Genomic DNA, 24,466 nt, shown 5'->3' with positions numbered 1-24,466 from the left:
TCATCTTGTCTACTTGCTTTCATCTCATTAGGTTTATGCACTTGAAGGTGAGATCCACAAACAAAAGCTTTTTTAAGAAGAAAGAAGGACAATGGAGCCACATGAAGGAGATATTCAGATCTGCATTTGGTTTGCTTAGCTTTTAATTTTGAATGTTTTGCTTTCATGTCTCTATTGGATGTAATTAGGATTGATCATTGCATTTGAGCTTTTGTGATTGAGCTATGACTAATATTGATATTTGCTTTGATGATTTCCGATTTCCTAGCTATAGTATTTCTGATAATGCATACCAGATTGATGCCAAACCGCATCAATCAAGTCTCTACCGAAGGGGAAGAAACTTCCAATCTGTCTCTCAGGTACTCAAATGATTCCTTGGGCAAAGGTTAAGTGAAAATATCTACAATCTATTCTTTAGTGTTCACATAAACCAGTCTAACTTCATTTGTTTCCACCTTTTCCTTTAAAAATTTATACTTGATAGATATGTGCTCTATTTTAGAATGAAATACCAAATTCTTTGATATATCAATAGCAATAGAGTTATCATAGTGAATAACGATCGGTGCATCACAATCCACCTTTATATCCTTCAATATTTGTTTCATCCATAAAACTTGTGTACAGTTAGTAGCAGCAATAGTGTACTCAGCTTCGATAGTAGATAAATAAGTGCATGACAGTTTCTTGATGATCCATGAAACCAACTTCTTTCCAAGAAAGAAAGCTCCAACCGAAGTACTTTTTTGGTCATCAACATCTCCAGCCCAATCAACATCTGTATATGCACATAAAGTAAACTTATCATCCTTAGGGTACCACAAGCCATATTATGATGTACCTTGCAAGTATCTAAAAATCCTTTTCACAGCCATCTCATTATTTTCTCTAGGATCACTCCAAAATCTTAAAACAATACAAACAACATTCATTATGTCAGGCCTAGTTTGAGTCAAATAAAATAGACCTCCAATCATAGATTTGTATCTTGTAGGATTTATCTATGCATAAACATCTTTTCTTGTCAATTTCTCACTTGTAACCATAGGAGTAATTACCGGTTTAGAATCTCCCATACCAAATTTCTTCAACAATTCCTTAGCATATTTAGTTTGATAGGTCAAAATACCTTTGTTAGTCTGAGTAATCTGCAAACCTAAGAAAAGTTCCATTTCACCAATCATAGAGATCTCAAGTTCTTTCTCCATATTCTTAGAAAATTCTATGCATAACTTATCTTCACTACCAAAAATAATATCATCAACAAATACTTCAATAATCAATATATCATCATCAATGATCTTATAATATAAATTACTATCAGCACTGCCCTTAATAAAACCAAGCTTCAAAAGATATTTATCCAACCTTGCATACCAAGCTCTAGGTGCTTGTCTCAATCCATATAGAGCTTTCCTTACCCTGCAAACCATATATGTATCATCTGATAGTGAAAAACCATTAGGTTGCTCAATATAAACTTCCTCATCAAGATCCCCATTCAAAAATGCACATTTAACATCCATCTGATAAACCTTGTAGTTTTCATAAGCAACATAGGCAAGAAATAATCTTACAGTTTCAATCTTAGATACAGGTGCAAAAGTTTCTCCATAATCAATTCCTTCCTTCTGAGAATATCCTTTACAAACCAATCTTTCCTTATTCCTTATAACTTGACCATCCTCATTCAATTTATTCCTGAAAAACCCATTTAGTTCCAATAACATTTTTATTTTTAGGTCAGGGAACCAAGGTCCATGTGTTATTTTTCTCAATCTGATCTAATTCTTCTTCCATAGCTTTCAACCAATATTCATCTTTACATGCCTCAATTACTCATACCGGTTCAACTTGTGAAATTAAACATACCTCATTAGTTGCCAGTCTTCTTCTTGTCATCACTCCATTGCTCTTATCCCAAATGGTCTGATCTTCTGAATGATTCAATCTCACATACCTAGGAGTCTTCTGACTTTTTGTTCCTCTTCCCTATTCTTAGGTTACTGTATAATTCTCTGATATTGCCAGAGTAAATGGTTCAACACTTTGTTTCGGTAAAGGTGCTACCAGTTCAGATATAATCCTTTCCACTACTGGTTCCTTCTCGTAAACCTTAATTTGACTTTTTTTCAGCTCATCTACTTTGACATTAGCACTCTCCACAATTCTCTGCAATCTTTTGTTATAACATCTATATGCTTTGATTTCATTATAATAATCAACAAATATGCCTTGATCACATCTAGGATCAAATTTCCCAATGATATCACCTCTCCTAATATAACATTTACTACTAAAAATTCTAAAATACTTAAGTGTAGGTGTATTGTCAAACCATAATTCATAAGGTGTCTTACCGGTTTCTCCTTTGATATGTATTATGTTGAATGTATAAACCATTCTGCTCACTACTTCTCTCTAGTAGATATGAGGTAGACTATCTTCCATCATTATTGTTCTAGGAGCATCCAAGATAGTTTTGTTCTTCCTTTCCACAACTCCATTTTGTTGAGGTTGTTAGGCCCAATATGGAAAGCTAATTTACTGAGAGGGGAGGGGTGAATCAGTACTTCAAATCCTTTCTTCAACAATATCTTCACTGTTATGCATAAACCAAAAACTCCTGAAACATAATATAATGCTAAAACAAATAAATAACAATCATACATGATTCACTCCATAACACATATATTTTGGTTACACAAAAACTCTTGGTTAGAGAGAAAAACTGTGGTGGGGATGGCACCCACAACTTCACTACTGCAATAATAAAGGTTGCTCGGTTAGAGCTACATATTCAACTATTTCTGATAGCTTACCCTGTTCGGAGTATTGAGATCATTAGATCTACCTTGCTAAAGGATTTTACAACATTTATTCTAAATGTTGCACCTGGTTAAAGGCTTTACAATTTATAAACTTTGTTAGAGTCTTTTACCCTGTTAAAGATTTCTCTTACAACTCAAAATATTATAATAAAATCTTTACAAATATCTACAACTTCACATTTGAAATGTTATAGCAGATTCTATGTGCTCAAAATGAGATTACCATGCTTATAGCATACCTCGGTAACCCATAATGTAACTCGGTAAACCCTTTTGTTTACTTTGTTCCTTGACTATTCTCTGAAATGCTTCTTGGTGACCCTTGTGTCTCTAATAGTCGCATTACTCAGTGCTTCCTTATCTATCACATATGTCTTGCTTCATTTATCTCTGTTTTTCCATATTTTTATCCTTAATCCATGTTGTATAAATAGATCTCTTATGTTGGTGATCTGTTCATTGCTTCGATCTTACAAACATGATTTATCGAATGAATAACCATGCAAAATGTTTCATTGGCTAGATGACCTCAAAAACGTACAAAATCTTTAAGTGCGATTTCCAATGTGATAATGGCTCTTTGTTCCTCGATCTTGTAACACATTTTCCCATGTGTGTCTAGGTTCAATGAATCTGGTAACACGTTTCACTTGGTGTGTGTTAACTCGGTATATCATTTTTGCTGCTTGGTAGACACATTGGTGATACTCGGTAGATATCTCGGTGTATACTAGGCTCTGTGACTACTTTCTTCTATAACCGACTACTCTGTGCTTACCGAATGAATATTTCAGTAGTAGTAACCGACTAGAGTATATAGAATGACTTTGGTCATAAAACTAATGGCAACTTAGTAAGTAGTAACAGAGGTGTCCGGGGAGAAGAAAATTTTATTCTTATACCATGCTTCTCACAAAAGTTATTAAACTCACCGGATGTGAATTCTCCACCATGATTTGACCTCAAACATTTAATCTTCAATCCTATCTCAGTTTCCACTTTAGTCTTAAAGATTTTAAACTTTTCAAATTCTTTAGATTTTTCTTTAAGAAAAGTAACCCACGTCATTCTATAAGAATCATCAATGATTAGCATGAAATATATATCACCTTGAAAACTTTTAGCTCTAGCAGGGCCAAACAAATCAGTATGAATAAGATCAAGAACATCATTTGATTTATCTTGTACACTCCTAAAAGAGGTTCTGACCTATTTACCCATTTGACATTCTTTACATACCAGATTATAGGGCTTCATAATCTCAAGTATATCCCTAACTACCTTAGTTGAACTGATCTTCACAATGCAATCAAAATTCACATGACACAGTCTTTTATGCCATAGCCAACTCTCATCAATCTATGTAATCAATCATGTTTTCTCACCAGAGTTCAAATAAAATATATTACCTTTTGTCTATGTACTGGTTACAATCTCCAAACTAGATCTATTAATGATTTTGCATTTTCCATCCATGAACTATAATTGAAATCCCTTATCTACTAGTTGTCCTACACTCAAAAGATTATGCCTCAAACTTTCAACATAATAAACATTGTCAGTATTGTTATTACCATCCAATGATATAGTTCTTTTTCCTTTGATCATACATGCTTTGTCATCTCCAAATCTAACTAGACCACCATCAAATTCTTGCAAAGATAGAAACTTCCCTTTATCTCAAGTCATATGATGTGAACAACCACTGTCAATTGCCCATTCATCCTTGTCTTCAATTTTAGTAGCAAGTGCATTCTCTTTAGGTACAATCTCTTCTAGTGCCGGATCATCTTGTTTGATAGCTAGGAACACCCATTCCTTCCCATTATCAAAACCACTAGCAGAATCTTCTATCGGTTCATCATCAGAATCAGTAATGCCTTCCTCATCCTCTATGTAGCATGATTTGTCTTTTTTTTTCTTGTACTTTTACTTGTTCTTATATCTAGGGTTAGGCTTAAATGATCTTCTAACTCTTTCTTCAAATCTTGAATTCCTTTCAGGATAGCTAGATGCAAAATGACCAATCTTATTACATGCAAAACATTTAAAAGGTGCTTTTCCTTCATACTTACTTCCTACAGGCCCTTTAGGTACCCTTCTAGCAAATAGTGCTTCAAGTTGCTCAAAATCATCATCTTGTCTCTTCATATCTTCTAATTCTTTTGCATACAAATCTTTCCAGTCTTACTTACCGGTTGTAGATGTAGATGCATGAAAAGCAGGTTCAAACTTCATAGCTCTAGAAGGTCCAAATTCTTCAAGCTCAAAAGAAGATAGTTTCCCAACCAAAGTATCTTTGTTGATAGATGTATTAGCCATTGTTCTCAACTCATTAATAGTAGTAGCCTTCATTTTGTAAGCCGGTGGTAGGTCTCTCAGGACTTTAGAAACAATTTCATCTTCACTCAGAGTTCCACCATAACATTGAATTCCCATAACAATCTCATTTACTCTTTCCATGAATATAGTAATCCTTTCATCTTCTTCCATCTTCAAGTTTTCATATCTCACCCAATAACCATCAAGTTTAGCAATCTTCACTGTAGGGCACCTTCATTAAGAGTCTCCAACTTATCCCATATAACATTTCCAGATGATTTGTCAGTTAATCCCATTATTTGTTGATCAAAAAGTGCACACAAGAGGGATTCTCTTACTCTACAATCATTCTCAAGCTCGTTGTCTAGGTTTGCCGGAGGAGGATTGCCATATCTTGGATTGTAAGGTGTGACACCATTCTATGTGATTTCCCAAATCTCCTTGCCAAGACATCTCAGATGAATCTCCATCTGAATCTTCCATACTGTGTAATTTGTTCCATCAAGCCTCAGAATATCCCTTCGAAAGATAGCTCCAGAAGAGTTGGATGAACTTGAATTGTTAGTCACCATAGGATCTTCCTTAAGCGATTAAGATTTCTACAGAGAGGACCAAATCTTTGAGACCAATTGTTAGACAGTTGAAATAACCGGAAGACAACTGAGAGGATGGGGGGTGAATCAGTTGTCAAAAATTACCAGAACTATTGGCAATTTAAACTTTAATACTGAAACCCAAAACATTAATACCAAAATAGTCATTAAAACAATTAAGCATAAACAATAATCACAAAATAAATACCATCTACATGACACCAAGATTTATGCATGGAAAACCCGGTAAAGGGAAAAACCACGATGGGAAGCCTACCCACATTTAGATAATACTTCTGCAATAAGTATGTGAATAACAATTGAGGGGCCTATACTCGTAGGAAGGCCAACAACCTAAAGTGCACTAATCATCACAAAAGGAGCCTCACTGAATATATAGAAATCCATACTACAATCCAAAGAAGTGTTGAACTACAAAAGATATCATATCCTATGCTTGAGTACAGTTTTGGTTAAGCTCAATACCGGAAGACTAAATCCTCTTACATATACCCAATTCGATCTCCAATGATAGACCAAATCCTCTGCCTGAATGATATTACATTATTCACACATTACATTCCTTGACCATGACCTATAACCATAACCATGATAATCTAAAATAAGATATTACATCTATATATACAAACCCTTGACCATAAACAATTAGGTCAGCCACTAGATAATAAACCAATTACATAATTACAAACCATGTCGACCGTAGACCAAACAAATAATATCCAACACACAAGATATCCTAGAAATACATTCAGAGGTCAAATCCACACATTACATTAAAGTCGGTCCATAACCTAGATCAACTGGGACCTATTATAGGTCCATATGATACAAAAATGATCTCCATCCGCCAAGTCTCGTACATGATCACCAACAAAATCCTGAAGCTCCACCAGAAGCTTTACCAACACCACTTATGCAATTCATCAAAGATCTTCATCAAAAGCTCTGTCGGTGAAACCCTTGCCGGAACTAGAAACCAAGCTTCTAGAGAAGCAAGATAGAATCTGATCACCAGACCAAAACCAACTGACCAAATATGAGTATGAGTATCATGAACAAGACAATTCCATCACCAAACTATATCGAAGCCTACCGGATCATGTTGGATCCAAATCAACCAGAAACCACTCAGCCTACCAGGACCAGAAGGGTGTCGGTAAAGAATCCAAACATATAGTGTTGGCATCAATGACAAAACATCAATGCGACACATAATCAATTCCACCAAATGGCCAACAGTATACAAGTATATATGAATATGATGAGTCCACAAGAAGAGAAGGAGGAGGAGAATAGAGAAGAAGATAAGTAGAAAGAAACTCAGGTTACTCTAAGGTATGTACAAAAGAATCACTCTAAGAACCAAATTATTGGAGATAAGAACAAAGGTGTTATTACTGTTAGGTCCTGAAGACAATTGAGAGGGGGGGTGAATCAGCTGTCCAATAAATTCAACCAAAGTTAACTTAACCAAGACTTAATGCTTAATATCAGTAAGCCAAACTTTATGCCAGTAGACAGTCTTAACAGTTAATTGCAATACTGGTAAAGATTAATGCATGAAACAAAAAGACAATAACATCCACAACACATAACACCAATGTTTGTACATGGAAACCCTGTAAGGGGAAAAACCATGGTGGGAAGCCTCACCCATAATCAAATGATACTACTGTAGACAGTATGTGTTTACAATATGGATTATGCACATGCAAAAAGGCCAATTGCCTAGAGCTCACTGCTCAATCACAAAATGGGAGTGACACTGACTACAACTGGATGGTTAAATCCAATGATAATGTACTGCACAAAATAGCATCTTCATATGCTAGATTTAGTACCAATGTACTTCTGATTGCCTTCACAAAACCCTCCTTGAACCTTCAAATGATATCTGCATGTATAGCTCTGCTTATTTTCACATATACCTTATTATAATTCTTTTTCCCAATCGCATATCAATCTTACAAATAAGATCTTACATATATCATAACCTAAGACCAATTGAATAGGTCGGCTCATTAAAATATATTACATTAAAATCAATTACAAAAAAATCAATATTCAATGCATGATGTCAGCTCAATGCATTTACAATAATAATAAATCATCTCCATAACATGTCGTGCTGATCTGGAATAGATATGACTATCGGTGCTTATCCTGGACATATTTTCCGGTAACAACAAATGTATAAACCCGAATAAACAGTTAACCAAATTGCCAAAACCAAGTGATCGAATAATGTCTTCAACATAACCAAGTAGTTTCCAAGTCATTCCAAGTGTCGGTGAACAATATAATCTGCCGGTGAACCAAATACCAGTGTCTTGCATAAGTCTTTGTCTTGCCAATGAACATAACCAAGGTTCTCCAAGTGCTGATAAGTGTTGACAAGTAATGATAGGTGTTGACATCAATGAAAAAACCATATCAACATATCCAAAATACCAACAATCTCCCCCTTTGGCATTGATGGCAACACAAGATGTAAAAACCATCAAAGTGCCAAAACAAAAATGCCAAAAACCAAAAATCAACAATCTCCCAAAGAGATCATTAACCAGAAATCAAAAATACATAATATCATCTTACTCCAAAGTAATAATCTCTCCCTCTAGGAATAATATGTGTTATCTATGTGTTTTTCCATATCAATCTCTCCCCCTTTGACATCAAATGCCAAAGCAATACAGAACCAAATACAAAGTACCAACTCATTCAATGTACCAACTACTCCCCCTGAGAAGTAGCTCTCCTCATCAAAGCCGGAATAAAAGATTTCTCTATTAATTATGTCGGTTGATGACAAACATCAACTGTCTAAGTCTTTGTCGGTGGGGGTATAACCCCAAGCTGTTCTCTGAGATATTCAAAAGTCTCTTTAGGCAAAGGCTTAGTAAAAATATCTGCAATCTACTCTTTGGTATTCACATAAACTAATTTCACTTCTTTTGCTTCAACATTCTCTTTCAGAAAATTTAATTTGATAGAAACATGTTTAGCTTTTGAGTGAAGTACCAGGTTCTTAGATATATCAATTGTTGTCGTATTGTCACAGTAAATAGTTATAGGTTCCTTGCATTTTACCTTTATGTCTTTCAACATTTGTTTAATCCATAATACCTGTGTGCAATTGGTTGTTGTTGCAACATATTCTAATTCTGATGTTGATAAAGATGTGCAACTTTATTTCTTACTCAACCAAGAAATTAATCTGCTCCCAAGAAAAAATGCTCCATCGGGGGTGCTTTTTCTATCATCTATATCTCCTGCCCAATTTGCATCTGTATAGGCACATAATTCAAATTTTTCATCTCTAGGATACCATAAGCCAAGATTTGTAGTGTCTTGTAAGTATCAGAAAATCCTTTTTACTACTGATTCATGATTTTCTTTAGGATTACTCTGAAATATTGAAACAATACATACTGCATTCATAATATCAGGTCTTGTTTGTGTTAAATACAGTAAACCTCCTATCATAGACTTGTAACTAGTTGGATTAACAGGTTTTGATTCATCCCTTAGTGATAATTTATCAGTTGCAAATGAACAAATTTGAGTCTGTCATACGTTGAAAACTCAAAAAATACAAGAAAAAATACAATTTTATTACTCCGCTTCTCAAATCTCGACCTCCACATCCAATCTCTCTTTCAAAATGGATTAATTACATCATTTTATAGTTCTCCAAGCCTTCTAAGGCCGAAATGTAACTAATAACTACCTATAACTACCCTTTTTTGCATTTTTGCAACATTTTTCAACAAAAGTCGCTCAAAAGTTGTCAAGATTGACAATTTCATTTGTCAACTTGACAATTTGAAATCTGATCACCCCAAACCACTCAAATAGTCATTAAATGACCTTTTAAACATTATTACATCATTTATTCATCATATTTATCTATTCTACCCTCAAAACCCAATTTTAGCCTTTTTAGGCCTATTTTGCCAATTTTGACAATTTTACATCTTTTCATCTTTTCATTACATTGATTGGCACTAATGGCCCATTTACATTTGAAAATGACCTCATAGGTCTCATTAGCTTCCTCCAATGCCCTATATCATCATATGACCCCTTGAACTCACTGTGCTCAGCATGCTCCTACACCATTTGTTGAAAAAGTTCGGATTGAATAATGCCAAATCGATATCATGTACTCCTATGACTATAGGATGCAAGTTGACCAAAGATGATAAAATATCCTAAGACTGATGCAAGCAAGTATAGATCAATGATTGGAGGATTGTTATACCTAACTCCTACCAGATCGGATATCATGTATGTTTTCTAACTTGCTACTAGATTTTAACAAGATTCAAAAGAGTCACATGTTGCAATAAAGAGGATTTTCAGATATTTGAAGGGAGCTAAAAAATTTGGACTATGATATCCTAGAGGATTAGATTTTATTTTGAAAACTTATACTGATGCAAATTGGGTAGGAAATGTTGATGATAGAAAGAGTACCAGTGAAGGATTATTTTTCCTTGATTCCCAGTTAGTTGCATGGTTAAGTAAAAAGCAGGACTCTATGTCCTTATCAACCACAAAAGTTGAATACATTGCAATGACATCATGTTGCACACCGATACTTTGGATGAAATAGACATTGAAGGATATTGGTGTGATGTTTGATGAAACGATCTCAATCATGTGTGACAATGTTAGGATAACCAGTGGACAACTGAGAGGAGGGGTGAATTAGTTGTCAACGGATTATATTAATCAAACCACTTTATAACCTTTAACTGAAGCACATAAACATTGAATGCCGAAATAGCAGAAACAGATAATAGTAAGCAATAAAACTTAAGAATGAAATAGAGAATTAACACAATGCAACCATACCACATAACACCATGATTTGTACGTGGAAAACTCGGTAAAGGGAAAAACCACGGTGGAAAGCCTACCCATAGTCAGATGATGCTTCTACAGAAAGTATGTGATACAATAAGGGGCTTGCACATGCAGGAATGCACACTGCCTAGAGCGTACTGCTCATTACAAAAGAGTCTCACTGACTATATAGAGGTTATAACCACCTCAAGATAATTGGACAACAATCCAAAAGAATGAACTGCTAGAAATAACATCTACCATGCCTAATTACAATCTCGGTTAAGCTCAATACTGGAGGCCTTTGACCTCTTACTTAAACCCAATTCTATCACCTATGATCGACCAAATATTCTTTGCATATGATATTTCATTCCACAACCACGAAACATATATTTCATTCCCATGCCCGTTCCCATGATCCACAATAAGATCTTACATCAATTTATACAAACCCTAAGGCCTAAACCAATTAGGTCGGCCACCTAAAAGATATTACAATAAGATCATTACATACATCCATATTACAATGATATGCCATGTAGGCTTTAGACCAAAACAGCAATAACCAATCCATAAATCATCACGGTAACGTGTAGAGAACACGTTAATCATGATACCGGCCCATAACCTAGATAGGTACCGGACCTAAACTGGGTCCACCACACCAAAGTGATGTCTCCAATCAGTCGAGGCACGATCAAGGATCACCTTCTGTATCCTGAATTCCATCTAGAAGCCACACCAACACCACTCGTGCATCCTGTCAAAGATTCTTAGTAAAATCTCTGTCGGTTAAACCTTAAGACCTTACCGATAACACTAGATCTTCTACCGGTAACCAAAACTCGTCTACTAGTAATCAACCAAAATAGCTAGTGTTGACATCAATGACAAAACATCAATGCAACACATAATCAATTCCTTCATATTGCCAACAGACAACACAAGTGCGATAACTATTTTTAAGAATTCGATACTGCATTCCAAAACAAATCACATCTCTATCTAGTATCACTTCTTAAGGGAGAAGGTGTTGGACAATGAAGTAAAACTTGAGTATGTACCTAGAAAAGAGCGGATTGCAGATATCTTTACAAAGGATTTGTGTAAAGATACTTTTGAGTATCTCTGACATATAAGCTGGGGGTAAAACCACTTCCTAGTTTGAACCAAGTGCATTAGTCTAGGGAACTTCATGTATATATTTTAGTTTGGACTAATGATTGGGGCTTCCTCTCAAGGGGAGTTGTATGAGTTTTGAAGATGGTTACAAATGTTGAGTTGTTGTCTTCCTTTGTCCTTGATGTCAAAGGGGGAGAGATTAGAGAGATTAGAAATATTGGAGATGGAGATGTCATCAATATGTTTAGGGGAGAGATGTATAGATAAAGGAGTTATGAATCAGAGTTTTTGTGTGTTGTTGATGAATGTTGTCATCGATGAAAAAGAGGGAGATTGTTGCAAATGTGAGGTTCATGGTGTGTTAGTATTGTTTTCATTGATGTCAACATACCAATTCTCTATAATTGGTTTGTTCTTTGAAAGTTGTGCTCCGAAAGTGTATTCAGTGATGATGGTGTTCGACACTGTTTGTAGTGCTTTTCCAGTTTTGATGATGATATTTTAAATTTATGTTGTTGGTCTTTATCTTTATTATTCTAATTTGAGACTTGATGATGTCCTCCAGAGATGTGGTTGCAGATATGTTCATTCCAGGTCCGATTGACCTTGATTGTCATGTTTTTTGCTCCAATGATTGTGACATATGGATAATGTATTGTTTTGGTCAATGTAGTGCATTTTTATGTGGTCCACTTCTCATTCCTTTCCACATCGAGAATGTTTAGTGTAGACCTATTTCAAATTTGGTTCTGGTAAAATTATTTCACTAACTTGGGAGACTTCTATTTTAAAGATTAGTATGAATAAAGGATGATTGTAATAAAGAAGTATGCAAGTGGATTGAGAAAGAAGATCTATTTGGAGACTTCTATTTCAAAGATTAGTATAAATAAAGGATGGTTGTAATAAATAAGTATGCAAGTGGATTGAGAAAGAAGATCTATTTGGACTATTGATGCAAAATTGTGTAAGCTTGTGTGAAGTTATGGTTGAGTAGTGTGGTTGTGCGCTATTATTGTTAGGTACTAGAGGCAATGAGCTAAAGGTCTCTTCCAACATTACAACTTTGTGGAAGTTGTGCTCTAGTGGTGGATTCCTTCATTTTATTTATTCTTCTTCTAGGTAGTGAGCCCTTTTCTAGCAGTTTTAGCCAAGTAGTGAGCCCACCTATAGTGATCCACCCTTTGAAAAAAATACCTTAACTGTTATCACCCCTAATAGGTGTTTTATACTTGAGAACTAGCATTCTCCATGGTTTTTACCCTCTTGGTTTTTTCATGTCAAATCTGGTGTTTCATGTGTATGTTTCATTTGTGTGCTCTCTCATGTTTATATCTATTTATCATTAAGAAATCAGGAATTAGTTTACCCAATTTATTTCTATGAAATATGTAATATATTTTAATTGGCAACTAATTCACCCCCCTCCCAGTTGTCTGAGATATTCAAAAATTAATCATCTCAATGCGATCCATTCTATGTTTTATATATCTATATATAAAACCCAATCAATCTAACAACACCATATCAGTAGATTTGTAAGTAACCCTTAAAAATATGAGCACTCTGATAGAACACATAATAACATGAATGCACAAATAGAACATGGGACTAGGTTATTAGGGTCACAATAGGGGTGGCATCACATTGTTATTTTTGTCATTCGAGGGTTCATTATTTCCCTACCCTTATTTTGGTTCTTTCTATTGAGGATTAGAGGATACTTCCTCCTTATATGACCTTCTCTTTGATACAAATAACATGCATTAATCCCACCTAACACTTTAGTTTCACAAACCGTGTGGGTTCCTTCAATAAGATTAATCTCAATAGTTTCAAGAATTTAAACCCCGAGTAAGAGGGACATCAAAATTCTAACATTCATGTGTGGAGAGGGTTGTTTTGACCCCATCTACTCATAGCACATTACTAATTAAAACCATTAATTAAGGAAGAAATGCTCTTAAGAAGGGAGGCACATTCTTAATTGTAATCCATCTAGGGCACGATAATACAATAATTTCTTCATTTTATAGCTTCAAGTGTCCAAGCTAGGGCATGAAAGGTGCAATTTCCAACATTACAAAAATATTTATATATAATCATTTTTTGCATCTTGTGATCTCTAAGGAAAAGAAAAAAGGCTCTTTTTGGACTATGCATAAAAACGTAACTTGGATGCCTAGTTTCTTATGCCATATGTAAGAGATCTAGTTATCGAAGAATTTATGGGTGGGTAGCTTATAGATATACATTATCGCTATGAAAATGGCTATATTCTTTAACCTAATACTTTCATTTTTGATAGCTTGACTCCTTTCCAAATTAGGGAAAATAGAGAGAGATTTAGGGGTGTTTGAGGAGCACTTACCTTTCCCTCTAGTGCTCCCTCCATCTTCTCCTTCCCTTTCCCTGCCATGACTTAGGACCAAAAAATTTGTGTTAGGGTTCACTTGAGCTCTATCTCTAGAGACAATCTCTTTGAGAGTTTTGTCGGTATGGTTTAGTCCTTTTCTAGAGCCTTCTTATCAATCGATGGGGGAGTTCATACCACCTTCCATAGATTGCAATGCACACTCCCCAAGCATGGGCAGAGGCACATCGGGAATGGTTATGGTAAAAGCAAAAATGACACTTACAAACTACAATCCCTAACCATTAATCACTAAAACAAGTGGGTGGAAGGATGAAATGAAGGGAGTGTTAGACGGTTCAAATAACCGAAAGACAACTAAAAGGGGGGGTAAATCAATTGTCACAGATTATCGGAACCATTAGCAATTAAAACTTTAATACCAAAACCCAAAACATTAATATCAGAATGCTTAAACCAAATACCAGAATAGTAGTTAAACCAATTAAGCATGAACAAAAATCACAGAATAAATACCATCCACATGACATCGATATTTATACGTGGAAAAATCAGTAAAGGGAAAAATCACGATGGGAAGCCTACCCATAGTCAGATAATACTTCTGCAGTAAGTATGTGAATTACAATTGAGGGGTCTGCACTTGTAGGAAGGCCAACACCCTAGAGCGCATTGCTCATCACAAAAGGAGTCTCACTGACTACATAGAAATCTAGAGTACAATCCGGAGAAGTGTTGAACTGCAAAGATAACATCTCCTATGCCTGAGTACAATTCTGGTTAAGCTCAATACTGGAGGAATAAATCCTCTTACATAAACCCAATTCGATCTCCAATGATCGACCAAGTCCTCTGCCTGAATGATATTACATTATTTCCACATTACATATCCATATCCCATACCATGATGATCTACAATGAGATCTTACATCATATATATACAAACCCTCGACCATAAACAATCAAGTCGGCCACCAGACAATAAACCAGTTACATAGTTATAAAACATGTCGACCTTAGACCAAACAAATAATATCCAACACATAAGACATCCCAAACACACATCGAGAGGTCCAATCCACACATTACATTAAACCGGTCCATAACCTAGATCAACCGGGACCCAATATAGGTCCACATGCTAAAGCAATGATCTCCATCTGCCAAGTCTTGAACATGATCACCATCAGCATCCTGAAACTCCACCAGAAGCCACACCAACACCACTTATGCAATTCATCAAAGATCTTCATAAAAAAGGTCTGCCACTGAAACCCTTGCCGGAACCACAAGCCAAGCTTCCAAGCAAATAGGATATCATTCGAAATCCCAAACTGAAACCAACTAACTGAATATGAGCATGAGTATCATGAATAAGCCAATTCCATAACCAAATCACATCGGAGCCTACTGGATCATGTCAGATCCAATCCAACCAGAAACTACTCAACCTACCGAGACCAAAAGGGTGTCGGTAAAGCATCCAAACAACTAGTGTTGACATCAATGACAAAACATCAATGCAACACATAATCAATTCCACCAAATGGCCAATAGGGAGAAAATAGAGAATTAAGTTAATATACAAACCTCATGGAGGAGAGCCTAGCCTCCTCCATGCACCACCAAAGGATGTCGCTTTCATCCTTTTCAAAACCTCATGCCTTAGTTGTAGAGCCTACCATCTCAAAACCTCACACCTTAGTTGCATAGCCCCGAATTCATCATTTTTCTTACGCACAAAGGAGTTTTAAATCCTTTTATTCTACTATTGTGGAATAAAGAGCTTTACCAAAAGCCTTGGCCTCCCTCTCCCGATATTTGTAATGGATTTTCCATGTGCAACTAGTAGAGGAAGCTTGAGTTGTTGTCAATGAATAGAGAACACAAGATCTTGATTGCTTGGTGTAGAAAGTTGTGGAGAGATTAAATGATTTTTGTGTAGTTTTTCTAGGATAGAAAGGCTAGGAACATATAGTGAAGAATCATTTGCAAGGATGAGGAAGAAGAGAGTTTTGTTTGGTAGAATGGGTGAGAGAGGCCATCACTCTTTCATGTGGGTGTTATGATACACATCATAAATGGTTCATGTAAGAGACATAGTTTTGAATCTCAAAAATTTGTTGGATGCTAGTGCACCACACTAACTTTTGTGTGTACCATTGTAGTCCAATTTTTTTACCAATTTTTGGACCACAAGTTGTTAATGCTTCATATTTATCAATCATGCAAATGAAATCTTTGAAATCAACATATCAAATCTTATCATTAATGATCAAATTTAAATAGGTTCACACTGTGAGTGTGAAATCACAATAATGTGCAAATTTTGACACTACAATTCTCAATTCTCTTGTTAGAAGAGAGAGAGTAAAAAACCTTAGAATAAGTCAAATCCAAAAAGCAACAAATCATGTGATGTCACATGGACGCACCAAAAAAAGTGCTTATTGCATAGCTATTGAACCAACTTTTATGTTTGTAGTTTATGACACCTTAACAGAAACATGCTAATGTAGTATCACATTTGATGACATTAACATGAAACCTTAACTATAAACAATTAACTTGTCATGTAAATTACTATTAAAAATTTAGTCATTTAAAATTTGTCATATGTGACAAAAAATTAAAATTTACTACTAATAAATAGATGATAGAGTCAAATAAATTTACAATTTAAATATAACTACAGATGTCTATTTCAAAACAATTAATCAAACATTGACCCACAAATAGCCCTCATACAAATTTATTTTTGTAAGTAAACAAATTAACACTTTTAATTATATCAACAAGACCCAATAACCTATAGAACCTTAAAATAGGTTTTTTTGGATTAAAACACACAACTCTATAGAGTACACTAAAAAGGCACTGGGGCACTAAAGAAGTGTAGATTATGTCATTGGAAATTGAAGACCCCTCTCCCCTAACTCATTGAGTCAAGTTAATATGGTTTAACTATCAACTTAGAATAGTTAATGTCAGTAATAGCTTAGTGTAATGGCTAAATCATGGTGTTGTGTTTTTTGACATCAATGTTCAAACCCCTCCTCTCTCAAAACTCATTGAGCCGAGTTTATATGGTTTACCTTTCAACTTAGTTAATGTCGATAATGGCTTAGTGTAATAGTTGAATCACGGTGTTGACCTCACATGTTAGAAATGTGATCCTCGTCTATGACCTCATTGATTCATAACTTTGACCAAAAGTGATTATCCCGATTTTGAAAAGCTTAAAACAGTTAATAGCAGTCGATCGGTCGGTCATATGGGCTGAAATGAGGCGATGGATAGGGCGGCCAGGTGTGTGCCTGAGCGGGGAGGGGGGACGGCGGCTGAAATAAAAGGTACGAGGACAAAAGGAAAAATATCCACATATTGTCTGGGTTTTCGAGGAGTAGCACGAAGCTCCTGCCCCTGCCCCTGCCCTGTGGCGGCATCATCATCAATTGGAAATAATCAAATTTTCATTCTGCCCTGCCCTGCCCTGTCCTCCTCCCTTATCACTGGGGCCGCAGCCACTCGTCTATTTTGGAGGGTGAAAGGACACTTTCCCATGTTGCGACTCCTCTACACGTGTTGCGCTCTGAAATCCTCAAGGAACCCTGCACCACAAGGAAAATAACCCAACGCTTCCGACCATTCCAAGGAAGAAAGAAAGAGTAAGACCGAGGTAAGAAAATGGAGGGACCAGGCTACTAAAACCTGCATATTTATTCAACGCCAATGCCTAGGATTCTTTCGCTGCTTTGAATTTGAGAGGGAATTAGTTACAGGAGGCCTGTTTAATTATGGGGAGGCAACCTTGCTGTGATAAAGTAGGGGTTAAGAAAGGGCCTTGGACTGCAGAGGAAGATAGGAAGCTCGTTGATTTTCTTGCCAACAATGGCCATTGCTGCTGGCGTACTGTTCCTAAGCTTGCTGGTATGCTTTGCATGACCATTTTTGTTTTCTCTTCCAAGTTTTTTTGGCTTTTTGGTTTTTCAGGGTGATGTATTCTGTGAAATGCTGGCAAAGGGCAGGTCTGTCGAGATGTGGTAAGAGCTGTAGGCTGAGATGGACAAATTACCTGCGGCCTGATCTTAAACGAGGAGTATTATCAGACATGGAAGAGAAACTCATCATTGAGCTCCATTCTCACCTTGGAAATAGGTAAAAACAGAACATGCATTTTATGCATTCTAGTGTTGTGCTTTTGGGGAAACGTTTTTGTTTGAGCTGCATTTTACTGGTAAAACCAATTCATTACAGGCACGTTTGCCAACAAAAGCTGTATTATGGCGTTCTTGCAGGTGGGCCAAGATTGCAGCGCATTTGCCTGGGCGCACTGATAACGAAATAAAGAATTACTGGAACACCCACATCAAGAAAAAACTGAGGCGCATGGGAATCGACCCTGTGACCCATCAACCCCTTGCAGATGCCCAGTTGGCCGGAGAGGCAGTGAAGGCTGAAATTCCTGACGTTTCGAGTGGAGAAACCAAGGAAGTGACAGAGAGCAATGTGCAATGTTTGGCTGTAAAATTAGAGGCAATGTCGACATCGGGTTCGACAACGAATCATTCAGAGATGTTCGAGGACGACAAGGGCAGTGTCGAAACGTCCGATTACAAAATTCCTCCCAGGTTTGGGTTTGATGCTGTTTCCATTTTTAATGGAGGTACGGGTTCGAACCCCGGGGCTTCCTTTGCTCGAGAAATGACAAGCTCCTGGGAATGCAACGGCACAATGCTGCCGGAGAAAGAGCATGGTGCGCCATTGATGTTGCAGGGTGACGAAGGGTTGTGGGAGCTCGGCGATTTTATAGGTTCGAATCTCAGTCTCGAAGCTGCTTCTGTTGAGGGTTTGGTGCCATCTTCCTGCAATGCTTCGGCCGCCTTGGAAACCCCAGAGCTGAAGTGGGAAAATAGCCATCAAGTGGCTGTGCCTCATCATATGGATATGCTGATCGCCGGTTCGATTCTCACTCCTTACGAGGCCAATCCACAGCTATGGGCGCAAGGCATATATCCCTTTTCGCCATGGGAGGGAGTCAATGCTATGAACTCATCCAGCCAGCCTTTGGAGTAGAGGCCACGGTGGAGAAGAAAATTTAGGGAAGAAAATGGCGCTGATAATAATTTACTAGTTGCAAGTTTTATTTTTAGCTGCGGGACTTTTCATTGGTGATCTGCGTTACATTATTAAATGTCTTGGTTTGTTGCACAGGAAAATTCGATACCGTTATTATTGTAGTTGTATTATAGCGAGACCATCCAGACCTACTTCGGGTTCTCAAAACAGATAGAATATCTTAGTAGAGAAAATTAGTCAAATACTTTGATTGGATGAATTTATTGTAAGTTTCATATTGCTCTGAAATAGATGAATTTAATGGAAGTTTCATTTTGCTCTGAAATATATGATCCTTTGGAAATTAGTGGACATGAATTAAAGAAATAATGAAAGTTAGATGCAGGAAAAATGTCTCGGAATTTTTTTGGCTTAAAGCCTTGAGCGAATTTCTATGGAGAAGCCAGATGGCTTTCCGCGAAGATCGCTACTCCCGTTTTAAATTCAGTCGGATGGATCGTAGAAAGTTTTCTTGGAAATAAATGTTGACGACTTAGGTGTAAATGACGTTAAAGAATAACATAGAAATTTACAATCTTTCTTTCAAGGGCGCTAAAATGAGGTTTAGAAATTGACGGCGTCTTTTGCCAGTGCAAAAATTTCGCAGTTCTCGTGACGATTCACACGAGAAATTCGTGACTTTGTCTGTCTGACGTTAGTTTATGCGTCTGTTAAGGACAAGGGTTCGAATCGCGGAAAGGACGTGCATGCAATAAGTATGTTTAAAGATGACTCCTGCGATCTTTCCGCTCGACTTTCTCCATCGTTGTTGCATTCAGTATTCTGTTGTTTGTAGAATAAAATTTCTTGACTTGTTCTTTAATAAAGTCCAGCTATTCTAGAATATTTTACTTGTATTCCAGCTTGAGAACGATTTCATGCCAATCCAGCACTATCATTTTCTATAAATTAATGTTTTGAAAGTTTCCATGGCGAAGACAAATCAACCCTAGCTTATTTACCCCCCCAAAATCTTCACGCTGTTCAAACATTGAAAATTTCAACAAACTTTCGCAAAGCATTTCCGTAATATTTTGACCGATTCACGCTTGCGCGAAGTTATTTGACAGATTTAATGCTTAGTGTTTGGAAATTTCCAAGCCAAAGACAAAGTTCATAATTCAACCGATTCACGCTTGCGAGAAATTAAATGACAGATTTAATGCTTAGTGCTGTAAGTTTCCATGCCAAAGACTAAGTTCATAATGCGACCGATTCGCGCTTGCGAGAAATTATTTGACAGATTTAATGCTTAGTACTCCAAATTTCCATGCCAAAGACAAAGTTAATAATTCAATTACCGTAGGTGAGCGATAGTGGTCTACATTCGCAATAATTCCGCAAAGCGACAAATTCCGTTGGCTTCTGCCTTCTACAACATCACAATACGGAGAGATCTGCCATGGCAGGACGAAAACGAAAGCTGGCCACTTACATTTAACGCACATAATGCTTTACAAACAGACAGATTTGAAGTCATACGAAATGTTAATTTAAGGCTTTACCAGTGCCTTCTCGGCCACCATTTGCTCAGAATTAATCTACTTAAATGGCATACTGTCATAAAGATTCCTCGGAATCTAACATCTATATCAAAACAAAACGGCAATGGAGAATCCTGAGACCATTACAGCGAATATTTAGTCAAAGTAGCTTAAAATATTATATCAAAAAAATCCAATTCCATGAAATGGAATCCAGATCCACGCTGAAGCGAGCATATGCCGTCGTGTAGAATACGCCATTCTGAAATTCAATTGCTAACAGAGAATGCAACAAAATTTTCCTCCAATTTTGTCAATACATCCGAATTTCCTGCTATTGCCGTCTGTTGACATCCAATACCTGGCAATTCACTGTCTATTTTTGCTTCGGTGCTTGTCTTAACACAGACAGCTAAGCGCTGTCCCTCCACTGGTTTCTATTTAATAATAATAAAAATATTAACAGTTAAATTTTGACCCCCCGCAAAACAAGGAAGTAAACCATCCATTGATTGGACCCACATCAGGGGGACAAAGTTCTTGATTTATTTTCACTGCTTAAATTGTATTACACTTAATTAAATTGACCAATGAAATATTGCATGATGTTATTATCATATGGGCATTTCTTATATTGTTTAAGCTTAAAATGGACTTGACCAATACAATATTGAGATGTTGTTATCATATGTGGATATCTATGTTTTCAACTTTTTTTAGTTCTAGTGGTCACCCAGCATGCAACTTGCCTTAACAATTAAGAATATCAGTCATACGAAATCATCATTCAAATTGAAATTATTTATTTTTAATTTCTGAATAAAAGACAAGTATATAATGCGAGATAGATATTTTATGTGAAGTTTAGATGCAGTGGTCATTATTAGTTTATGTTGGTAGTCAGGCTATAAAATCATTCATTAAATTATACGTTTTTTTCTATTGGCTGGATAAACGTTTGAAATTTTCACAAGATTAATGTTTGATGTAATGTCAATAATATTGTCACTATCTTAACCAATTTAAGTATTCTATAAATTTCATTTCTCTACCTTTTTGTTGGCTTAGTTTGGTTAAACATTCATTAACTCTTATTAGATCTTTCCAATTCTAGTGGTCACCCAACTTGCAACTTGCCTTAACAATTAAGGATATCATTCATGTGAAATCATCATTCAATTTGACATTACTTATTTTTAATTTCTCGATAAAAGACACATATATAATGTGAGATTACAAAATTATATGAAGTTTAGAGTGGTCGTTATTAGTTTATGTTGGTAGATAGACTATTAAATCATTCATTAAATTCTATATTTTTTTCTATTGACTAGATAAACGTTTGAATTTTTTGCATGACTAATGTTTGATGTAATGTCAATAATATTAACAATATCTTAACCAATTCAAATATTCTATAAATTTTATTTCTCTACCTTTTATTGGCTTAGTTTGGTAGACATTCATTAAGTTTTGTTAGACCTTTCCAACTCTAGTCAAATGTTTGAATTTTTCATAATAGTAATATTTGATTTTTTTGTAAGTAGTTGTAATATTTGAAATTTTCATGATAGTGATGCTTGAATTTTTCATATTAGTAATTTTTTAGTGTCAAGCTATCAAGGAATAATATCCTTGTACATAAATCTAGGCTAATAGATGAATGTAAGAAATACAAGAACAATTACTTCATATTGAATTAGTTCTATAAGAGTCAAGAATTGATAATTGAAATGTTATTTTTGAGTTTAAATGTTAGATAAAGGGTGCTTAACTCTTAAATCAATGGTGGAATATGGAGCCTACTGAAAAATCCATACTATAGCCATAGGTTATTTAGTGTTGCACATATTCAGTAATCTACAACCTACGTATTCACATTCTTTTTGATAACTTGATCTCTACATACTACTAACATAAAAAAGAGAAATAATAAAAGTTTTAAATTTTTAAATACACTTAATTAATGTTAAGCTAGGACAAATAGTATTAGATTTTGAAAAACCTAAACTAATGTTAAGTTAGGAAATGAATAATTGTAAATGCCAAAGAGAAGGATTATATATTATGTGTTTGTGGAATAACATAAGTTGATGCAGTCTAAAGAGCTTAGAAGAAGGTTGTCAAATAAAGGATATTAGAAAATTAAGACTTTAGAACATCTTATGGAGTACAAATATTGGGCACAAACACTCTTGCAAGAAATAAGTACTAGTAGAGGGCACTCCTACCCTTCCTCAACACCCAAAGATGACAATAACATGTACATCTAGCATTCCCATGCTTCTCAAAAAACAAAACTAGACACTAGTGAACATGAAGGGGTTGTTGTTGTGGGTCAAGGATAGAGACATCTTTGTAAATTCTCATTTATATGTCACTTTTAATATTGGAATGTTGAGGTTTGGGTGAATTACAATGATCCTCACTTTTTTGAGCTAAATAAAGTAAGGGGATTAATTATTACCCATGTTCCAATAACCATTCATTGGAACATGCTAATTAAAAGCCCACTAAAAAAGTATCTACTTTGTCAATAGTCACCCACTTAAAAAATATCTACTGTGCCAATAGTCACCCACTTGTATACACAATATTTAAGAAAATAGTTACTAATTAGAGGAATTGTGAAATTTTATTGGTACCCATAGCACTCAATTATTGATTCATTTAGGTACAAGTATTGAATCAATTGTGCAAATTTTGTGGTGGTCAAAGTGATGGTTAATGGAGAAATAGAGAATATGTATATGTAGGGTCGTAAATTGTCACTAGGCCAATTTATACCTCATGTTTGTGCCCCTACTTTAGCATGTCTCCCCCTCATCTCCTATTTGGGTCTTCTCAGTGCCTTAACTCCAATTGTTAAGCCATATACACCTACCAAATGACTCTCTAGAGGGGTATCCTCCTCTTTGGGCCTTTATTTTAGTCCCTAATTGAGGAAGACCAGGGCACTAGTGCCTTGATCCCCCTCAATGGGGCCCATTTTTCAAGAGAAGGATGGGACCTATCTCTTTAGCAGGAAATGAAATTGGTGGCTTTATATGACTGTTGGAGGTCAGCCTAATCGGTAAATTGACGTAAGACCTCATATATAAATACATTTGATCAACCTAATTTCATCCAAGCATTCTAATACTCCAAGCAATCAATCTAGCATTCAAGCAAATGTTGAATCATTCATCATTAAGCATTTTCAGAGATCTTCAAGGCTGCATATTCTTCTTTCAACCATTGTAGAGAAAAATTATATCATTCACATGTAAGCATGTGTGTGATTAGGGTTTTGTCATGTTCATGCCATTTCATACAACATATGTGAGTACATTCAAGAAGCAAAGCATCATTATCAATCATTGTAGATCTAAGGTATATCTTTCCATTGTTTATTTCAGTATTTATAATATTTTATTCAAGGTTAATTCCTAAACCAGAGTTTGAATTAGGCAAACCCCTATTCCTAACCTATTTCCCCTTCTTTATGTGTGTAGGAAGCAAAAACGAATCTACAATCTTCAGTATTAGCTTTATTTACAGAGACGAACATATTCCCCTTTAGACAGAGAAAAGTGTGGAGGACCAGTGTGATGGGCATACTAGTCTTGACATTTTGGGAGCTCCTTCTAGGAATAGATTCAAATACACTTACATTCCTCAGATCAAGGTTTGTGGCTTGATGCAACGACTGTAGCTCACTATTCACACGTAATTACTTCAATTTTGACACATTTACCCTAATTG

The 24,466-nt window shown here is 35.8% G+C and overlaps 1 protein-coding gene across 1 annotated transcript; it reads left to right on the top strand.

Annotated features, from left to right (window-relative positions):
* The first annotated feature begins 17,420 nt into the window (after positions 1-17,420).
* On the top strand, positions 17,421-19,524 carry LOC131080006 (transcription factor MYB20). Its single transcript, XM_058018055.2, has 3 exons — positions 17,421-18,050; positions 18,149-18,278; positions 18,419-19,524. The coding sequence occupies exons 1-3, from the start codon at positions 17,918-17,920 to the stop codon at positions 19,194-19,196; spliced, it is 1,041 nt and encodes a 346-aa protein (XP_057874038.1). The 5' UTR covers positions 17,421-17,917; the 3' UTR covers positions 19,197-19,524.
* The last annotated feature ends 4,942 nt before the right edge of the window (positions 19,525-24,466 follow it).

Source organism: Cryptomeria japonica, chromosome 3, assembly GCF_030272615.1.
Source record: "Cryptomeria japonica chromosome 3, Sugi_1.0, whole genome shotgun sequence".
NCBI classification, from domain to species: domain Eukaryota; kingdom Viridiplantae; phylum Streptophyta; class Pinopsida; order Cupressales; family Cupressaceae; genus Cryptomeria; species Cryptomeria japonica.
This window is presented reverse-complemented; position numbering and strand designations above follow the sequence as displayed.